The sequence below is a fragment of the Octodon degus genome, unplaced genomic scaffold (genome assembly GCF_000260255.1).
Source record: "Octodon degus isolate 3935 unplaced genomic scaffold, OctDeg1.0 scaffold00203, whole genome shotgun sequence".
NCBI lineage: Eukaryota > Metazoa > Chordata > Mammalia > Rodentia > Octodontidae > Octodon > Octodon degus.
Window position 1 is genome coordinate 1,850,598 of NW_004524779.1, and position 22,101 is coordinate 1,872,698.

At 37.9% G+C, this 22,101-nt stretch overlaps 1 protein-coding gene across 7 annotated transcripts in view; it reads left to right on the forward strand.

Moving 5' to 3' along the window:
- Positions 1–22,101, forward strand: part of Lrch3 (leucine rich repeats and calponin homology domain containing 3) — a 121,355-nt gene that overhangs the window by 43,828 nt on the left and 55,426 nt on the right. For all 7 annotated transcript variants that reach the window (XR_002818805.1, XM_023704769.1, XM_023704767.1 and 4 more), the window contains exons 5-10: positions 2,022–2,158; positions 4,970–5,079; positions 9,717–9,810; positions 11,179–11,299; positions 14,853–15,001; positions 18,262–18,338. Coding sequence is in view for 6 of the 7 variants with exons in the window: in XM_023704769.1 (XP_023560537.1) it covers positions 2,022–2,158; positions 4,970–5,079; positions 9,717–9,810; positions 11,179–11,299; positions 14,853–15,001; positions 18,262–18,338 (688 nt within the window). In the remaining variant the exon portion in view is untranslated. The remainder of the gene's footprint in view (positions 1–2,021; positions 2,159–4,969; positions 5,080–9,716; positions 9,811–11,178; positions 11,300–14,852; positions 15,002–18,261; positions 18,339–22,101) is intronic.

The following is a 22,101-nucleotide window of genomic DNA, read 5'->3' on the forward strand; positions in this document are numbered from 1 at the left end:
TGTCTTTTTTCATTTTAACTTTCCATGTTAAAAATAGGTGGTGGGATATGTAGTATTTCTAATTCTCCTTTGTGACCAACTTCTTCACTCGGGCAGATTTTAAGATCTTTCTATTATTCCCGCTGCTCTGACTTTTTGTGATGACATACACAGTAGTTGTTGTTGTAACTCAGGCTGGATACTTGGTGGTATTCAGTAGTTTTAGACCTCTGATAATTTCCCCTTCTCTTTGTTCATATTTTATAATTGAATGTTAAACATCTTTGATATTTTTATTATTGTTCCTTTCTTTGTCGTTGAAGGTGAAATAGTTTCAACCATTCTTTCATTTTTGTTTATTACTATTATTTGCTATTTATTTATTTGGTACACTTGTAGTGATCTTCCTGTCTCAGCCTCCCCAGTGCTAGAAATACAGTTGTGCACCACCATGCCCAGTTTTGGTGGCTAGCACTGAGCCTAAGGTTCAGGGGCCATCATGGCATGGGGTATTGGGGATCAAACCCGAGTCTTTGTGCTTGCCAGGCAGGTGCTTAGACCACCAAGCTATCTCCCTAGCCCTTTCATTTTTAATTTTAGAAATTCTGAATTTTATGTTTATGCAATCATATTTTTCATTTACAAAAAGCCTTAATAAGTCTATGATTTTTTGAAAAATCCTTCCTCAGGGCTGGAGAGATAGCTCAGTAGAATAAGCGCTTGCTTGGCAAGCACAAGGGCATGAGTTCAATCCCTGGTTCCGCAAAAAAAAAAATCTTTTCTGTGTTTCAGTGATTTGATATCTTATGAAATTAGAGATATTCTAGTATTTATAATTTCCTTTTGTTTATATATAGCTACCTGGCTAGAAATGGTGGTATACACTTGTAATCCCAAAACTCTGGGAAGCTAAGGCAGAGAAATTAACCAAGTTCAAGCTCAGCTGAGGTAATGTGGCAAGCGAGCAAGATTTTGTTTCAGAATTTTACATTATCCCATTGTGAAGGCCCTGTATGCAATCTCCAATACAAACATAAGAGTAGTAACTCATTTTTTCCAGTTCCTTTTTCAGTTGGTTAGTTGGTTTTGATTTCTGCTCTATGTGTTCTTGGAGACTTTTCTAAAATTTCCATGGATTATATGCTGATTGCAACAGAGTAAAAATTCTAAGTATACTGGGCAGATATTGTAGAAGGGTAATTAAATAGCAAGATGAATATTTTGTCTTTTTGGATATTTTATTATCAGAAATTCTGTGTCACTATCTAAAGGCCTATGATACTGCATAGTTTCTTCAGAGAAAGTCTCCACTTCTTCCATAGTATTAGGTGAATTATTTATTTATTTATTTGTTTGTTTGTTTATTTTTAGTGGAATCAGGGATTGAATTCAGGCCCTTGTGCTTGCCAGGGAAGCACTTATTCTACTGAGCCATCTTCCCCGGCCCAAAGTGAATTCTTAACTGCTGCCTTTCTTTTTCTTTCTTTCTTTCTTTTTTTTTTTTTCAGAACCGGGGCTTGAACTCAGGCCCTTGCTTGCTTATTCTACTGAGCTATCTCCCCAGCCCTTACTGCTGCCTTTTAAAATGTGGAATGAAGTGGCCTGCAGTGAAAAGCATTGAAGGATGATGCTTAAGTGTGGAGTCTTCCACGTAAATCCTCCCCTTTTGGCTAGCTTCGCATAGGTCCTGGGGTCCCTGCATTGAGAGCCCTTTTGGTTCACTTTCTTTAGAGAATAACTTGTGACTTCTGTAGGTTATTGGAGAGGGCTAGACATCTAACTGCTTCTATAGACTGTCATCTAATCACCTTTTTGTCATGTTGGTGCCTCCAGCTTCTAAGAATTTCTGTGCCTTTGTGTGGGGCCAAACTGTTTGATTTTTTTATTAGTATATTTTAGTTTATACCCCTGTTACATCAGGTAGTCACCAAGGATCTAAGTAAATACCTATTCAACCCATCATATTTAACTGGAAGCTTATGTAGAAATTGTGTAGCTCTGAAATACCATTAATTGTTCATTTCCATTTACCCCTCACACAGAGCTTGCAGAGCTGCCTTTGATACGTTTAGACTTCTCCTGTAATAAAGTCACAGCAATCCCTGTTTGTTACCGGAACCTCAGGCACCTGCAGGTGATCACCCTAGATAATAACCCGCTCCAGTCACCTCCTGCACAGGTAAAACACAGTACAAATAGGTAGTGGGAATTTTTTTTTTTTTTTGATGAAGAATAAAATATAATGATGTGTATTTATCTTTCTGTTGTAAATTAAGTTCTTTTAAAATTATTTCACATTGTATAGAAGCTTGAATAAATGGGTAGAAGTTGGATAATGCTCCAGAAGTATTTTCCTTTCACTAATTTGTCATTTTTTAATTTGAGGAATTCCGAAATTGTTTTTATAATAAAATTTGAGCCAGGCATGGCAGCACATGCTTGAACTCAGAAGACTGAGGCAGGAGGATCACTAGTTTGAAGCTAGTTTGGGCAACTCAGTGAGACTCTGTCTCAAAATAAAATTATTTACTTTGATGGGGCCGTGGAGATGGCTCAGTAGAATAAGCATTTGCATGGCAAGCACAAGGGCATGAGTTCAATCCCTAGTTCTGTCAAAAAGAAGACCTTACTTTGAGGGGATGTAACTCAGGGGTAGAGTACTGAATTAGATCACCAGTATAAAGAAAAAAAAAATTTATTTAATTTTCTTGTAGTAAAAATTGAATGTAAAAAACATAAAGGCTAGAGACTAATAAAAATACCTTTCAAAGTAAAGATTATTAGTGCATTCTTGTTGTCATTGTTTCTGTGCTTTCATAAATGCTTTAGCCAATTTATTCATTTGACAGTAATGAAACTAGTATAATAATAATTATAAGGTAGGCTTATGTATAGATCCTAGACATCCTACAGTCCTATAAAATGTTTTTTTTTTAAATTTTTATTTATTTATTTGTGTGTGTGTGTGTGTGTGTGTGTGTGTGTGTGTGTGTGGCCAGCTCAGGCCACCAGAGGGCGCGGCTGGCTGGCTGGCATGTGGTGCTGGGGGATTGAACCGTGGTCCCTTTGCTTTGCTAAGCTTGTTCAAATAGGTGCTTTAGACCACTGAGCCATCTCACCAGCCCAAAATGTTTACCAACCCTTAATTTTCACTGTAGCTATTTTTTATTTTTATTTTTATTATTTTTTTCTGTAATATTTTAGGGAAGGGTCTACAGAGTGTTCAGGGTCTCACTACTAGATCGGACTCTTAGAGATTCTCCTGGTTTTGTTTTTTTTTAATTATTATTTTTAAAATATTTATTTGTGTGTGTGTGTGTGTGTGTGTGTGTGTGTGTGTGGCCAGCTCAGCCCACCAGGGGGCGGGACTGGCTGACACATGGTGCTGGGGGACTGAACCGCGGCCCCTGTGCTTTGCTAAGCTTGTTCTAAGTAGGTGCTTTAGACCACTGAGCCATCTCACCAGCCCAATTCTCCTGTTTATAGCCTCCCAAGTGCTGAGATTACAGGCACGCGTCACCACTCCCAGTCTTAGTTGCCGTCCCAGTGCACCCCAGAGGCAAGACTCGCACAGCAGGGCCAGGGATTGAACCCCCAGCCCCTGTACCTGCATGCAGGCACTTTAATCTGCTGAGCTATTTGGCCAGCCTTTGTAGCTATTTTTTAAACTGTTCAATTTATTGATGATTTTATATAAGCCTATAGTAGTCTTTATCTGTAAAAGTTACATTTAAACTTCATCTTTTTTAAACTTTTTTTTTTTTTTTTTTTCATTTTTAGTACAGGGTCTGCAAGGTTTCACTGCACAGGTCAGACTCCTAGTGATCCTCCTGTTTTCAGCCTCTTAAGCTCTGGGAGTATGAGCGCACACCACCAAGCCCAGGCTCAGTGGCTGCCTCATTTCCTGCTCCTCTCCTATGGAAAGCAGGTTCAAAGCATATATAGCATACTTGCTAGATTTCTAAAATCAAAAGTTGTCAGCGTAATGTATGGGAGAGAAATTTTTAAATTCCTCGGTACGCATGGTATAATACATGTATTTGCTGTTGTAACAGTTTAAAAATTTCTATTTTACTAACACTTACTAATGACTAGAAAACAAAAATATATTTAATAGCTAAATACCTAAAATAGCACTGAACCAAATTTTATATATGCAAATGTGTGTGTGTGTGTGTTGGGTGGGGGGGTAAGAATACTGAGAAATTGAGCCCAGGGCACTCTACCATTGAACTACATCCCAAATCCTTTTTTAAAATTTTAATTTTGAGACAGGGTCCTGCTAAGTTGTCCAAGTGGGACTTGAGCTTGTATTCCTCCTATCTCAGCCTCTCAGAGCGCTGGCTAGTAGTGTGTGTCACTGCACCTGCTAGAATTAATTTTGTTAGCGTTATACATTTAGGCTTGTGGGACAGATAGTAACAAAAACATATATCTGAAAAAAAAGAAACATATATCTGTATAACTTTGTTGTCATTTCCTGCTCCTCTCCTATGGAAAGCAGGTTCAAAAGCATATATGCATATATTTTTTGCTGATTTTAAGCAGCTTTATGTGTACGTGGTAGATTATATATATATATATATATATATATATATATATAAAATTTCTAAAATCAAAAGTTTCCAGGGCCAGCCAGATAGCTCAGTGGACTAAAGGGCCTGCCTAGGCAGAATGCAGTGGCCAGGGCTTGATCCCCAGTGTGCAATGCCTTTCCCCTGCCCCCACCCCCATGCGCTGAGAGGGTGATTAAGACTGGGTATGGTGGCACACACCTGAAATCCTAGCACTTGGGAGGCTGAAAACAGGAGAATCACTCCAAGTCCAGTCTACATAGTGAGACTCTGTACTAAAAATACATTAAAAAAAAAAAAAGTTGCCTAGCCCCAATTTACATTATATGAAAAGCTGGCTATAATTTTACAAAAAAAGAGTATGTGTGTTTCAGATAACTAACTGTTTGGTTTCACTTTTATGCTGTTTTATTTAGATATGCATAAAAGGGAAAATCCACATATTTAAATACCTGAACATGCAAGCTTGTAAGATAGCTCCAGACCTGCCGGATTACGATAGGAGACCATTGGGCTTTGGTTCCTGGTGCGTATGTTCTACACTTTTGATCTGTCATATTTCTTCACACAGAGAATCACATATACTGGGTCCTTTAATTTGCCTGAATTATTGCCTAGAGAGAAATAATTTGCTTTAACATGTTACTCTGAATACCTGCATAAATATAAAATCAATTGCATTGATCTGACAAAGTACAGTTCCAGTCTGGGTTTCTCAGCTTTGGAACTATTGATACTTTTTTAGACCAGATAATTACTGTTGTGCAGGGCAATCCTCTTGTAAGTTCAACAGCATCCTTGGCACCCTCCCAGTGTGACAAATTAAAATGTTTCTGGACATTGTCAGTGTCCTCTGGTGAGGAGCCAGCTGAAATCCATTAGTCTTAATGACTTGAATACTAACTTTAGCTCTGCTAACAAATTTGTGAATAGGAACTTGGGTAAGCCTTGACAACACAGTAAGACCCTTTCTCCGATATATATTCCACTGGAAGCTGTGTATAGAGAAACCCTGGATTTAGGTATCTGTGGTATATCCTTGAACAATTCCTCTTGAATAACAGAGGATAACAGTATATATAATAATTCTTTCAGCTCCTCAAGCACTAGTGAATGAGATATTGTACCTTCAGATGTTTCTTAACGAAGGTGTAGATCAACAGAACTGCACAGTAGTTGGCTGTTCATTGATTTGTTGTGCTGACATGGAACCAGAGGACCTTGGTTTTGGTTCCCTGTACTGTCAGTCAGTTCATTTAACTTCCAAATTTCACTTTCTTCCATATGATGTGTACACTATTTCTATTTTAGCATTTGTTCTGAGGATCAGATGGCCTGTGTCCAAAAGGATTTAGCAAGCCAGAAAGCCCTACATAAACATTAGAAGTAGGCCAGCACCAGTTTAGGGAGAATCTAGCCTTGCAAAAGACAAAATTTAATAATCTTTTCAATCTTTACCTGTAACTTTCTGTTTTTATGTAATATAGAGTTCAAATTTTTTAATTCATTTGCCGATATGTTTCCAACTCCTTTAGTAAATTGCACTGTTGTGATAATCTTTGTTTAACAGTGGCAGTGTTTTTAATTATTAACTTATAGGACCATTGCTTTTTGTTGATTTTAAGCAGCTTTATGTTACAGACTAACTGCATTTATTTACGATGATGTGGCAGTGAAACTGAGGAGAGACTAAGGCATTAATAGGAAAAGTTCTGCCTCTGTAACCCCACCAGTGGAATGAATTCTCCCCAACAAGCCTGAGCTCCTGAAAGCAGTGACCATGCTTTATTCATACGTATGTTCTTAGCACCCAGAACACTATGTGGCATTCAATAAATGTTTGATGAACAAATTCAAATGAAATATACTTCGTGACTTGTAATGCTCTATCACTAGGTGTGGTGCTTATACATTGTAATATCAGCACTCAGGAGGCTGAGCCAAGAGAATTGCATGTTAGGCTAGCCTGGCCTACCTAAAACCTGTCTGAAAAAATAAAAAAATAAAAAAGTTGTGACCACCAATTTGTATTCAGATAAATAATACCTACATTTTAATGATAAAGAAATAAACCACATGGAGTTGCCCATGTCTGTAATCCCAGCACTTAAGGTTGAGGCAGGAGGACCGCAAGTTTGAGCCCAGATCAAAATTTTAAAAAATAATAATGAAGAGGGGTTGGAGTTATAGCTCAGTGCAAAACCCTGAGTTAAAACACAAACACACATGAGCATACACACACAAGAGAGAAAGCCTATGGAAAAGTGAACAAAAGACTTGAACAGACCTCTTCACAAAGAGAGTTATGAATGGACAGTCAGAACACAGTAAAGTAGTCAATGTTATTGGTCATCATAGAAAATCAATGCAAATGGGGTCACTGGATGTCAGTACAAATCCCCTAGAGTGATGAAAATTAAAACTGACTCCAATTATTGGTGAGGATGTGGCATCAGCCAGTGCTCTCATACATTTCTTAAAGCAGGGTATGTCCACTTACATGAAATAGTTTAGTACTTCTCTGGGGTTTTGTAACAGTTCTATTGAGAATAATTTACAAGCAAAATTTACCTCTTTTACGTGTATACTTCAGTTAGTTTTGGTAAGTTAATAGTTACTAAGAAAACACCAGTACAGCCAAGATATGCAACAGTTCCACTACTTGCGTGTCCCTCTACCCCACTGTCAAGATCCCTGATCTGCTTTATGATAGTAGAATTTTGCCTTTCTAGAGCTTCATCTAAACTGAATCAGAGTATGGAGCATAGTGAGTCTGATTTCTTTTGCTTAGCAAAATATTTTTGAGAGGCATTGATGTTGCATTTTAACAATGGAAAATAATACCGATGTCAACCCATAACCCATCTTCATTTTTTGACGTGTTTTTAAAATTGGAAATTTTGAATTTTTTATTTATTTATTTATTTATTTTGTGTGTGTGGCCAGTTCAGCCCACCAGGGGGCAGCCCCCCGGGGCTGGCTGGCATGTGGTGCTGGGGATTGAACTGTGGTCCCTGTGCTTTTGCTTAGCTTAGCTTGTTCTAAGTAGGTGCTTTAGACCACTGAGCCATCTCACCAGCCCGAAATTTTGAATTTCAGTGAAACTAAAAACCCATAAAATAGTTTCAAAAAATAAATAATTGTAAAATGAGCAGTGGATTTAAGCAATTTACTTTTAACACAATAAACTAAATGAATGACCAGTAAACACCAAAAAGAACTTGAATACATTGCTGGTAGGAAGGCAAAATAACGTAGCTACTTTGAAAACAAGTTGATATGGTTTTTTTCTTTAAAATAAGCCTACACTTAGCAGGGGGCTGGGGAGATAGCTGAGTGGAATAAGTGCTTGCCTGGCAAACGCAAGGTCCAGAGTTCCATCGCTGGTACCACCAAAAAAATTAAAATTAAAATTAAAAAAATAAAAATCAATCTGCACTTAGCATATAAACCACTTATTTTACTCCAAGAATAATGAAAGCAAAGTCTTACAAAGATTTATTCAGGGGCCAGGGAGATAGCTCAGTAGAGTAAGTGCTTGCCGACCTGAGTTCAATCCCCAGTTCCAAAAAAAAAAAAAAGATCTATTCACGAATATTCTTGGCACTTTTATTCATAGCAACCAAAAATTAAAAACAACTATCAATAGAAAACAGAATTTTATTTATTTATTTAATTTATTTTTGCGGAACCAGGGATTGAACTCAGGCCCTTGCGCTTGCCAGGAAAGTGCTTATTCTACTGAGCTATCTCCCTAGCCCCAGAATTTTAAAATTACATATTCATTAAGTGGAATGTTACTTGGCAATAAGAAGGGATATAAAAACACCCTGAATCTTACTGATGTGTTGCTGATCCTCCCCTAAAAAGCCACAAAGAGTATATGACTCCATTTTTCTAAATTCTAGAATAAATATACCTTTTTTTTTTTTTTTTGCAGAACCAGGGATTGAACTCAGGACCCTGGGCTTGCCAGGCAAGCACTTATTCCACTGAGCTATCTCCCTGGCCCCCCGAATTCTAGAATAAATAAAACAAATTTTATTCATTTTCTGTTGCTGTCATAAGAAATTACCACAAATAGGGGCTGGGGAGATGGCTCAATGGAATAAGTGCTTCCCTGGCAAGTGCAAGGGCCTGAGTTCAATCCCTGGTTCCACAAAAAAAAAAAAAAAAGAAATTACCACAAATGTAGGTGCTTAAGCAGTGCAGTTTTTGCTCTGATTCTGTAGGTCAGAAATTGAACCCGAACAATGTCGGGCTGGGGAGATGGCTCAGTGGAATAAGCGCTTGCCTGGCAAGCGCAGGGGCCTGAGTTCAATCCCTGTTTCCACAAGAAAAAAAAAAAAAGAAATTGAACAATGTCATTGGGCTAATTCATGGTGCCAAGAGGGCTGGCCTTCTCTGGACCCTGGGTTGGATCCTTTTCTTGCCTTTCTCAGCTTTCAGAGGCTGTCTGCACTCCTTGGCTCCCAGAACTCATCCTCCATCCTCAAGCCAACATGGAATCACACTGCCCTGTTCTGCATCCCTCTTCCACATTTAAGGACACTTGCAAGCAGCACTCTGGAGGCTGAGGAAGGAGAACTGTGAAGTAGAGGCTGGAACACCAAAGACAAACACAAGGACACTTTCAATTAGGCTCACTCTAAAACCAAGATAATCTCCCCCTTTAAAAAGAAGTTTGCCAGCAACTTTATTCCCATCTACAACCTTCATTCCCTTTGCCATGTGAAGTGTAAATTCCAGACATGAGGTTGTGGCTCTTTTTAGGGACCATTGTTCAGCCTTCCACACTAATTTAATAATTTAAAAGAAAGTGAGCAGGGATTTTCCTTGTGAAGCACACAGTGGCAGCACAAGGAGGAATTGACTGGGAAGGAATGGTGGGCAAATACCTTCTGGTAAAGCAGAAATATCCTCATGTGATGGAGGTGTATGGACAGAGATGTAGCTATTTGTCACAATTGTACAACTGAGATCTATGCACTTGAATGTATTCAAATTATAATAAAGGACTAAACTCCATGCAAATGTTTATTAGTAAAATATGTTTTATTTTATGTTTTAAGATACCAGACACTAAAATTGCTTCCCATCCCTTTGGCTAAGATCAAGGGAAGATATCAAGCTTTCCAGTAAAAGCTAGTTTCTTTCTGGCAGCCATGAAGAACTATACTCAGGTCGTCCCTATGGAGCCCTCGATTCAGGTTTCAATAGTGTGGACAGTGGCGATAAACGGTGGTCAGGTAATGAGGTGAGTGTCTCTTTCATATGCTGAAGTCCTGATTAAGAGAAAAAAACATGGTAAAAGGGGAACAGCCTCTTGGGTTTGGTTTCTTAGGGCATAAAATACAGGAAAGTAAAGGCAGGTACAAAAATCTCATGCCCTTTGATCCAAAAATTCTGGGGCTAACGATATAGTAAGAGTGTTTACCTAGTATGTGAAACCCCAGATTCCACCCCCAGGACCCCTCCACCCACAAAGTATTTACCATCCTTTTACCATGTGTATTCTATTTATTACTTCCTTGTTTCATAAATAGTCCTATAGTCTAGAAAACAAACAGGAATTGTCAGTTAAAACAGCCCTACAGTTTGAAGTCAGGATAGTCTGGAGCAGAGGTAAAAGGAATCCTGGAAGGCAAGAGAAAATAGGACTCTAGGCTGATGGGTAGAGATGGGAACCTGCTGAAGAATATCCACATTCCTGTGAGCAAAGAAAAGAAGAACATCCACATGTCAAAATGAGATTGCTCTTTGTTTTTGTTTAATTATTGATCTGGGCAGGGTAGCAATGCCTGTAATCCTAGCACTCTGAGAGACTGAGTCAAGAGGATCACTTTGGTTTAAGGCCAGCCAGGGCTACATAGTTCAAGGTCAGCCTAGACTATGTAGTGAGACTGTCTCAAAAGAAAAAGAAATTATTGCCATTGTGTTTTCTGCTTTTTAAAATTTGCTAAGCCTTAAATTGGATTAAATGGTTAGATGAGCTTTTTTTTTTTTTTTTTTTTTTTTAGGCAGGATTGGTAACATCCAGTTTTTATAACATTGTTTCATTGGGAGTCCAAAGCAAATTAAATCTAAGTCAACCTATTTGTAATTTGGAATTGCTTATGTACCTCTCTCTGGGTGACTGTATCCATAGAGTTATGTTCATAGATCATAAATCTGTATATATTTATAAAGAATGTCCTTATTCTCATTATTGACTATGATAGAATAGCTATAGCAAATTTTATCATTTAACCATTTTTAAACATTCTTTTCTGGGCATAGTGGCACATGCCTGTAATACCTGTACTCCAGAGGCTGAGACAGGACGATGTCTCCAAAGAAAAGAGTCCATTCCACTTACATTAAATTTATTCACATTGTGTTGTGTATCCATCTTTGCTGTCCCTTTCAAAAAAAATTTTTTTTGATGGGCTGGGAAAGCAGCTGAGCCGTAAAACTTATTGTCCAGCATATATGAGGCACTGGGTTTAATCCCAGCACCTAAAGCCAAAAATGACTTTGCTGTTTCTTCCTAAATGTTAATTTTAACTAGATTATATTATGTCCATATTTAAATATGTTGGCCAAAATTGGAGGTAAATTTTTTAATGTTTCTACTTTTTTTAAGCCTACAGATGAATTTTCAGATCTGCCTCTTCGGGTAGCAGAAATTACTAAAGAACAAAGACTACGAAGAGAAAGCCAATACCAAGAGAATCGGAACTGTTTAGTTGTAACAAATGGTGGAGGTAAACAGAATAATGACATCTAAGCTTTTTAATTTTCTATTTTTTTTTTTAAGTAGTCTTTTTCCACATCCATTCTTTTGTTTGGTATATGTAGGTTTTTCACTGTTCTTTTCACATAATGACAAGAAAAACTTATTTTACTCAGGCATGAGACTTTAATTTCTATTTTCAGATTTGTAGTGAAAAATGTGTGTCTTCCATTCTTATTTTGGGAGGAAATTTAGTAGAGACAGTACCATTTTCTCTTTTTTAAGCAATGATTTATTCTTTTGCAGGAATTCAGTGTGTCCTTAATGTTTACCTTTTCTTTCAACTACAATAATTTTCTTCAGGGCTCCTGAATGTTTTCTTTGTTCTGACATTTACAATTTTGCAGATTTTATAGAACAAGCAGATAATCTTTTTACTTCCTTGTATAGTACTACTTCTTTTTTTTTGTATTTTAGGGAAGGGTCTATAGAGTATTCACGGTCTCCCTACTAGATCAAACTTGTAGTGATTCTCCTGTTTACAGCCTCCCAAGAGCTGGGATTACAGGAGTGTACCACCACACCCAGTCTTGAATTTGAGCCCAGTCTATGTTAATATTGAGACTCTGTCTCCAAAAAAAAGTTGTTTTCCTGAATTGAGATGTGCTATAAATATAAAATACACATAAGATTTTGAAAAAAAATTATCATTTTAGTTATGTGTTAAAATAACACTTACATATACTGGGCAACATAAAAAATATTAGTCAAGCACAGTGGCTTACACCTCTAATCTCAACCTTCTAGGATGCTAAAGCAGGACAGTCACAAATTCAAACCCAGCATGGGCAATAAGGACTTAAATCTGGGCTGGGCAACTTAGCAAGACCCTGTCTCAAAACAAAACAAACAAACAAAAATTAAAGAACTGGGATGGTGAGATGGCTCAGTGGTCTAAAGCACCTACTTAGAACAAGCTTAGCAAAGCACAGGGACCGCAGTTCAATCCCCCAGCACCACATGCCAGCCAGCCCTGCCCCCTGGTGGGCTGAGCTGGCCACACACACACACACACACACACACACACACAAATAAATAAAAATTAAAAAAAAAAAAAAAAAAAAGGAAAAAATTAAAAAACTAGGGGGCCTGGCCCTAGCTCAGGCCTTTAAGTGGCTGCTTCCACAAAGCTGTCAGCCTCAGGTTGCTGGAGTTCGAACCTCACACCTCTCCCGCTGGCCAATAGTGCCCTGAAGGCATTCGAGGAACAAAAAAAAAAAAAAAAAAAAAAAAAAAAATTAAAGAACTGGGGAGTATAGCTTAGTGTGAAGGCCCTCAATTCAATCCCTAGTACAAAAAAACCCTTTTCTTCATTCTTCATGAGTGGTAGGGTAATGGATTGTTTTACATTACTAGGGCTTGACTCCAAAATTTTACACTAAGCTGCATTCCTACTCCATATGTGTCTGTATCTGTGTATCTATACTGAGGCACAGAGGATTAGGTTGCTCAGGCTGGCCTTGAACTAGTAATCTTCCTACCTCAGCCTCCCAAGTAGCTGGGTTAACTAGCCTTCTCCACAGCATCCATCTGCCTTTATTTTTAATGTGGCTACTAAAAAATTTAAAATTACTTACATGGCTCCCTTTTGTAGATTGCTTTCTTTTCTTCTGGACTCCACTGTATAAATAGTATGAAAAAATGATGTTGCTGCCTTGGAAAGTAGTCACAATATAAATTTTATAGTCAGACAAATTGTAGCACTGGGGCCAGGGAGATGGCTCAGTAGAATAAGTGCTTCCCTGGCAAGCGTGAGGGTCTGAGTTCAATCCCTAGTTAAAAAAAAAAAAAAATTGTAGCAGCTTGCAAAAACTGCATTTATATACTTGGTGTCTAATGTGGATATAGATTTAGAACCTTTTCATCCTTTGTAGCTATGAGCAAATCCTAATAATTCAAATTTTATTTTTTAATAATTGCAGCTTTAGAATGTTATAAAAAATTTAATCAGAAAACTAAATTGATAACTAGACTTCTCCAAATTCACTGTTCCCAGCAACTGCACTTACAGGCAGCTTAAGAAGCATCATAGGGGCTGGTGAGATGGCTCAGTGGTCTAAAGCACCTACTTAGAACAAGATTAGCAAAGCACAGGGACCGTGGTTCAATCCCCCAGCACCACATGCCAGCCAGCCCCGCCCCCTGGTGGGCTGAGCTAGCCACACACACACACACACACACACACACACACAAATAAATAAATAAAGCATCATAAAGTGATTTGGGGGGGGCCTGGCCCTAGCTCAGTCCTTTAAGTGGCTGCCGCCACAAAGCTGTCAGCCTCAGGTTGCTGGAGTTCGAACCTCACAACTCTCCTAATGGCCAAAAGTGCCCTGAAGGCATTCAAGAAAAAAAAAAAAAATCCCATAAAGTGATTGGGGTTTATTGCGTCTCTAAAGAAACCATCTAGTAGCAACGGTTTTTTCCTAGTGTATGGTTTTAAATATTCACTAAGTGTAATTAGTTTTAAACTTAACAATAGGACATTCTAAAACTTACTGGATGAAACAGTTATGCAGCTATGTCTTTAATAATGCTTTCTTCACTCTGAAGCATCTTGAAAAGAAAAAAATTCCTTAAATGATTCTCTTTCATTCACAAATTACTGCAAAATATGTACAAGGTCAACCCTTAGCAGTTAATTTTCTAAATAGAAAAATCTTTGTTCTGGTCATGGTTTTTTAAAATACATTCAACAAAAGCTATAGGAAGTGAAATGTTAGTCAATAATTTTCTTTCTCTCCAAGTCCGGTTTCTTCCTACCCTTTCTTTTCCTTATTTTTTATTGATTGATGGAATAATTGATTGAGGAGGCCCATACTTTGTTGCCCTCGATGGCATCAAACTTCTAATGCTCCTGTTTCAGCCTCCCAAATAGCTGGGATTATAGATGTGCATTGCCAAGCCTGGCTACTCTTGTCATTTTTATTGCCTTTACTTTCCTTGGAGTTAACTGTTAGGTTTTTCTGTTTCCCAACCCAAAAACAGACTAAGCTCCCCAAAATTAAAAGATGGACCTTTTGGTCATTAAAAATTAGTCTTCTCTGGGGCCGGGGAGATGGCTCAGTGGAATAAGCGCTTCCCTGGCAAGCGCAAGGGCCTGAGTTCAATCCCTGGTTCTGAAAAAAAAAAAAAAAATTAGTCTTCTCATCTCACAGACTCAAACAGTTGTGTTTAAAACTTTGAGGAGCTATCCAAAGAAATAAGTAATTAAGTCTTTCAGTAATTACCATTATTAGCTTTCTTTAGTGAGGTTGGACTAAGATTTTCAGGGAACTTGTTTTGAGAGTGGCAATGGACTATGAAGACTCTCTCTTTTTTTGGTGGTACCAGGGATGGAATAAGTGCCAGGCAAGCACTTATTCTACTGAGCTATCTCCCTGGCTGGACTATGAAGACTGAAGCCTTGTGTCCTTTTTTCCACTTTCAGAATAAAATATGTTAGAGGAAAGGAGAGAATATAGTGTAAGCAAATGTTTTATCAGCTGTCTCATTTGAGTGTTTTCTCTGTGTGGTGTCTGCAGTGGAACACGACTTAGATCAGATCGACTACATTGACAGCTGCGCTACAGAGGAAGAAGAGGATGAAGGAAGACAGCCCCGGGCCCTGGACTCCGACAGCCTCAGCTCACAGTTCCTGGCCTACATCGAACAGCGGCGGATCTCGCGTGAGGTGGTGCACCCTGAAGATTAGCACAGGTTTAGGCAGCTCCTGGCAGAATATATTCTTCATAGCAGCAGCTTATTGGCCTAGGGCTAATTGCTCATCATAATGTTTCCTTCTAATTTTAGTCCTCTCGTTTTTGAGATTTTGAAAATCAGACAATAGTCTCAAGTAGAATTCAGGTTTTTGTTTGTATATTTGGCTTTTTTTTTTTTTTTTTTTTTTTTTTTTTTTGAGACAGGGTCTTGCTATTCAGACTGACCTCTAACTCACTGTGTAACCCAAGATGACCTCAGACTTGTAGCAGTCCTGCCTCAACCTCCCAAGTGCTCAGATTACACACAGCACCATGTCTGGCTAGATTTAATTTATTTACTTGCCTCAGCCTCCCAAGTGCTTACAGCACCATATCTGGCTAGATTTATTTATTTACTTTTATCTTTTTTTGAGACAGGGTCTCCCTGTGCAGTTCAGGCTGGCCCTGAGCTCACTTTGTGGCCCAGGTCGGTCTCATCACTCTTGTGATGGTCCTCCTGGTACTGCCTTCTGAGTGCTGGAATTACAGGGTGTGTCACAATGCCCGGCTTAGATTTATTTTTTAAGTAAGAAAACAAATTCCATAATTTTGAAGAAAGAGTAAAAAAGAGTAACAATGTCTTTGAAGAAAATACAGAGGAAGCAGATAATTTCCATTGTGTTTCTTTGTTTTTGTTTTACTTTTTTATTAAAACTAACTGACAAGTCATAGTGTGATTGATTAGTGTAAGAATGAAGCCCAAAAAGTTAACTTTGTGATAACGTACAACTTAACCCATAAAATTTTTATAATAAGCTTAATTATATTGGAGGTTTTATCCTAAGTTAACAGAACATAAATTGTTTGCTATTAAAATTCTAAGATTGAGTTGCCCTAGAAAACAAATGTGCATTCAGCCCACTGCAGACTCTGCCAGTTCCCCCAGGGTCTAAAGGAGAACAGCATTCTTCAGTGCATCCAGTCAGCCTGATAAATGGCTCCATCTTCATGTCTGTGATGTCGAAGTCTGGAGTTTGTCCCTAGCCCTAAGCAGGGGTTATTTGAGAAACACATGGGGTCTTTTTACAGAACCATGTATTTGGCCTTTCAGAAACAAATTAATGAAATGGAACATGCTGCAGAGTGATAGTATCATTCTTTAAAGAGTCCTTTGGTTTTCCTGTTTGAAGGCTTGAACACAGTACTTTTTGTTGTTGTTCAGAAGACCACATTCAAATCAGGAATAGGCAGGTGATGAATGAATTTCTTATGACTCATGCTATTAGCCTCTTTGCAAAATAGTTATTTGCAATAAAATTAATAATGTCACTTTATAATCTTTTTTGTGATCATTCTCTTTGATCATTTTGTGGTTATATAAATGGGGTATCTCCTATAATTGAAAATGCTTATAGTATAATGAAAAACAATACTGCCATTTCTTTAATCATTAGATTGGCTCTTTTATAGTACTGTGTTTTTAAATTCTAATTTGCTTATATATGATAGTTTTTATGACTGTATCCTAAGGCTGTATGATTTCTGTGTCATAAAGCTTCCTAAAATTTGGCAATCAGTAAAATGTGGAGAAGCAGTATTACTTTAGATGTTTTAACAAACTGGACAAATACCTTGTGTTCCTAAATGTTGTCTTTGAAAAAACATTATTAAAAAACTAATTTATTTGAGGTATTAAATGGTCTGCTATTCTTTAGTTTTATTATACCACTCCTATACATATACCACCTCTACCTGAATATGTTGTAACTTATGCTAATTTTTTAAATTAAATCAGTACCTCTAATAATAATTTTAGGTGGTGGCAATATCATAAAACCAGGGTGAGTAAGTCATTGATATAACCTTCTAGGAAAAAGTTTTGCTTATTAAAAAAGAATGACCTAGTCACTGAGAATAATTAATTCTCTCAAGATTCTAGATTTGAAATCATTCAATCTGATTGTTGTGACCTAACTTTAAGGCATTTAGCTTTTAGCACTTTGGAGTAACTGTCAAAGATCTTCCAGTTAAATATGATATACTTATTTCTTAGAGGTAGGCTGTGAATACTATTAAACTAGATTTTCATTTTTTTATTTTTTATTTTTGCGGAACCAGGGATTGAACTCAGGCCCTTGTGCTTGCCAGGGAAGCGCTTATTCCATTGAGCCATCTCCCTGGTCCCAATCTAGATTTTTAGGTATTCTTTTTGGAGAAGATGTTTTCTTATTTTTGCTTATAGATTATTCATTATCATGATTAATTTTGATATTGAAATAGATTTTTATTGCTTCTATAAGATTCTCATCTTACAAAATATGTACTGTGTAAACCATTAAGACTGCCTCAAATTTATTTTTTTATTTTTTTAGTGTGTGATCTCTATCAGTTCAGCCAACTCAACTTTCCTCAGTGATGCTTTTCAAAAATAACCTGTGAACCAATGAGATAGCTCAGTGGACTAAGCACCTGCTTATGCAAGCACAGGACCATGGTTCAATTCCCAGCACCACAGGCCCTGCCAGCCCCGCCCCTGGGCATGCTAAACCAGCCTCTGAGAGTGGGCGTGGTGTTGCACACATGTAATCCCAGTGCTGGGGAGGCTGAAAACAGGAGGATCACTAGGAGTCCGAGCTGTGTACTGAGACCCCATACCAAATACATTAAACAAACAAAACCAAAAAAAAAAAAAAAAAAAAACTGTAAACTGCCACTACTATTTCTCTTTTCATTAACATTGTATTTTACCATACATAAAAATTACGTTTTATCTTGATATCCCACCAGTATCTTCAGGACTAGTTGTATGACTAAGGTAACAGTTTGTGGTAGTAAAAAAGTAAAGAAACATAATCTGTCTAAAGAACTCCCAATTACAATAGCTGTTCAAGAGAAACTGAGCAGATACTGCATTAGAGAAGGTAGGAGTCCTATTCTAGCTGAAGATTGTACCAAATGACATTCAAAATCCTTTCTTACCACTCAAGAAATATTGCTATATTGGGTCACTGTAATTTACATAATACAACAAGAAGGAAATCTTTCTTTAAAATGTAGATTATGATTTTTATGAAAGCATATGTCATGTAACTTGTAATACCTTTAAAAATGAGTTCATATTTGAGATTATATTAAAATACCTCTTCTTGTAATTTACAAATCTTTAAATGTCAAGTCATATGTAAGGGATATACTGATCGTAGTGTTCTGGATGCATATTTTACATTGATTTATTTATGCTGTTTTCATCTAGGGTTCACCAGTAAAGCCAGCAGCTATTAGGGAGTTTCCAAAACCGGAAGACATAAGACGATGTTCATATCAAAACAGGTTTGAGAAAACAATTCTACTTACTGTTTCCATCTTCAATCTCAGTAATAAGGTGTGAAGTGATTTTTGTTTTGTGCAGATCCATATAATTAAGATGTTTAGATACTATGCTATGTACTTTAGAAACCATGCACTTAAAATTGACAGTGTGCTTTTGTGCTTATGCCATAAAATAGAGGTAGAATTGATTTAGTCTAAATTCAGATCACCTAAACTGTTACCTGTACAATTAATTGCTTTGAAGGTACTTAATGGCAATGAGATTTTGTGGTGATAATGTGGATCCATGCATAAAGAAGGCTTAGCGTGTTCTTGCTCATTTGAATCAGGTGGCTTGTACCACTGGTGGTACAAACAGATCTAAAGACTTTTATCTGTCTTTTTACTAATAAATTAATAAGCTACCTGATGGGACATTCTCACATGTACCACTGGTGTCTCAAGCCCAGCAGTGAGACATAAAAATTGTGGCTCCACAGTGAATATGTTAAAGACCTTTCAGAAGTCCTGTTTATTTATTTATTTACTTACTTATGGCATGGTTCTGGTGATTGAACCCAAGGAATTCTGAGCTATATCCCCAGCTCGCCACCCTACTGCCCACTCTAGCCTTTTGGGACAAATTCTTGCCCTGTTGCCTGGAGCATCCTGGAACTTACAGCCTTCCTGGCTCAGCCTCCTAAGTAGCTGGGATTACAGACATGCACTACCACTATTGACTCTCAGTTTTCGTTTTTTAAACTTTTACTGTTATTTTTTAGCTTAAAATTTTAAGTTAAGTGGTAGATTTCTACCACATGTAGTGACTCTGTTTCTAAAATTAGTTTGGTTGTTTAGAATATGGCTTCTCATTCTTGAATTCCAAAAGGTTTCTTGTCATAAACTTTATCCCAGTTGAAAATTTTCCAGTTTTTGGTTCCTTTCTATGTTTATGGAGTCTTAAAACAGTTAATATACCTATTCTTAAATGATAGTAAATTTACTGTGTAGAACTGTTAATACATAGTTCTTCATACTTATAGCATATTAAAATCACCTCAGAGACTATTATAATGGGATAAAGAAACTGCAGAGAAGATCATGAATGAAAATCTCTTATGATGGCCTTTGTAGTCTTACTACTTATTTCCTAAGAATTTTAATTAAATTTTATATGCTTTGAAATTTCTTTTCTCAGTGACTTGATAATCCAGTTTAACGTACAGATTTCCTATTACATTTTTATTTACCCTGGTCAAACCTAACTTTTATTTCCTTTCCTCTCACTACCTGGATCCATCCTTGGTGAAGCTCAAGTTCTCTAGGATTAAGTAGAAATCCTCAAAGTAGAAGTCAGCATTTTACTTAGTTACCTTATGAATTAGTTTTCTACCAGTTCTCTTTCCAGTCTAGTAGCTTAGAACAATACCTGTATATTACATCATAGTTCCATGGGGTAGAGGACTAGGCAGACCCACCTGGTTCTCTGCTTAGGGTCCCACAGGGCCAAGGGCTAGTTGTTGGCTGGCCTAGCTTCCTGACTGGAGATTTTGGGAGAGTCCATGTTCAGGCTCAGACATGTTGGCAGGAGTCAGTTCCATATAGCTGTAGGGTTGAGAGACCTGTTCCTATACACCTGCCAGGAATCAGTTTCACTTCCTGCTCATCTCACTGATTCTTTTAGTTTTCTCCTTTGTTTTTAAGGGCATATGGCTATGTTAGGCCCACCTGAATCATCTCCCCATTTAAGGTCTGCTGATTGGTAACTTATCTGCAAAGACCCCTTTGCTATACTATATAGTATAACACATTTCTTGGAGTAAGACAAAGGTTCCAAGCCTGCCTAATATACCTTATCCAGAATTTCTGCTTTTAGATGTCTCTTTTAGAATCTGCCTGGTAAGTGCAAGATCCTGAGTTTGGTTACTGGTATGTCCTTGTCATCCCCCCCATGAGGCTCAATAATAATAAAGAACCTAGAAAGACAAAGTCACTTGGTCTCAGTGGTTACCAAACTGCTACTTGCCTGTGGCTTCCCCAGGTCCTCTTCACCCCAGCTGGAAGGAAACCTGCTCACTGCTTCTCACCCCCCTTCTGCCTCCCCGCTTGGTGTGTGTCCTTTCTGATCCTCCCCACGATTCTCTCTTCAGTAAACAGAAGTTGCAATTGGTGAATATTTTAGCTATTTACCAGGATAGATTATATAACTGTAGCCAAGCATGTGGCACATGCCTATAATCCCAGCACCTTCTGAGGGAGGAGGATCACTGTGAGTTTGAGGCCAGCCTGTGCTATGTGGCAGTTTCAAGGCCAGGCTGAAGTATATAGGGAGACTGTTTAAAAAGAAAGAAAGAAAATTATATAATATTAAAGTAGAAACTAGCAAATATTATATATTTAAAAAGTATCAAAATATCATTTTTAAAAAGGTCTACTTCTGGGGCTGGTGAGATGGCTCAGTGGTCTAAAGCACCTACTTAGAACAAGCTTAGCAAAGCACAGGGACCACGGTTCAATCCCCCAGCACCACATGCCAGCCAGCCCCGCCCTCTGGTGGGCTGAGCTGGCCACACACACACACACAATAAATAAATAAATTAAAAAAAAAAAAGGTCTACTTCTAATCTGAGCATTAATTAGCTCAGGAGGGATGTGTTAACTAGGCCCTACAAAGTGCACTGGCTTCTGTAGGAGGCAGTATGAAGTTGAAAGGCATTTGGATAAAGCCTGTAAGATTTTTTTTTTTCCTAGCAAGCTAGAAAAGCTGCTCACATTAATTATGTGATTTTTAAAATCAGATTTTATTGGTACATTTTAAATTTACATAATGATCATACTCATCATAGAGAATTGTACCTATGATAGAGCTTGATTCTTTTTTTCCCATTCCCCTACCCTCCTTCAACCTTCCTCTTTCCATTTACAAAACTGTTTCCATTTTTTTCTTTCTTTCTACTCCCCTCCTAATTATCTGATTTTATAAAGCAGCAGAGATCTGCTGGAAGTCTGCCTTACAGATACTAAAGTAACTTTCTTGGCTCAAGGTGTGGGGAGCGGCAGAGCTGGAGATCAACCACACATTTAGGGCTAGAGCAAGGCTGGCCCCCAAAACATGAAGAGCCAGAGATGAGCCAGGAGGACAAGCTGTTGGAATTAGCCTGTCCAGCAGGTGTCTGGCGTTGGTTTTTCTCTCTGTTAACTACAGCACAGATAGCTCTAAAAACGTTTCGCTTTCAGTGTTCTCAATAAAACAGAGCCTATACACTTTCCGCCCCATTGTGCATTTCCCCTTTTCTCCCTCTGTATAAGTAAAGACAAATTCATGCTGGGTTTCCATTGCCTCTCCATCAGAGGGGTCAGGTCCCACCCGGTCCCAGCTTTTTTCTTTGTGTTGTTTTTTCTTTTTGCAGTACCAGGGATCGAACTTGGGACCTTGCACTTGCCAAGCAGACATTTATGCTGCTGAGCTATCTCCCCAGCCCTGTCTTGTTTTTTCTTAATGTCTCATTGCCCCCCTTGCAGTACAAGGATATTCCAAGATTTGAAAGACTAAAGGTCAACCTGCAGTTGCTAGTCTCCTATGTGTCTGCTTTGGGGATGGTGCCACTCCATTCCTTCCGACAGTATTTCCCGAGCACTGAAATGGTTCTGGTTCTCTTCCACGTCACTGATAGCTTAGAGCTTACCATTAGGTAGATAGAGACAAATATATGTCACAAATATGTATTATGGTCTGCTAAATATTATGAAAAAGAAAATAAAGCAGAGCAAAAGATGTAGCATC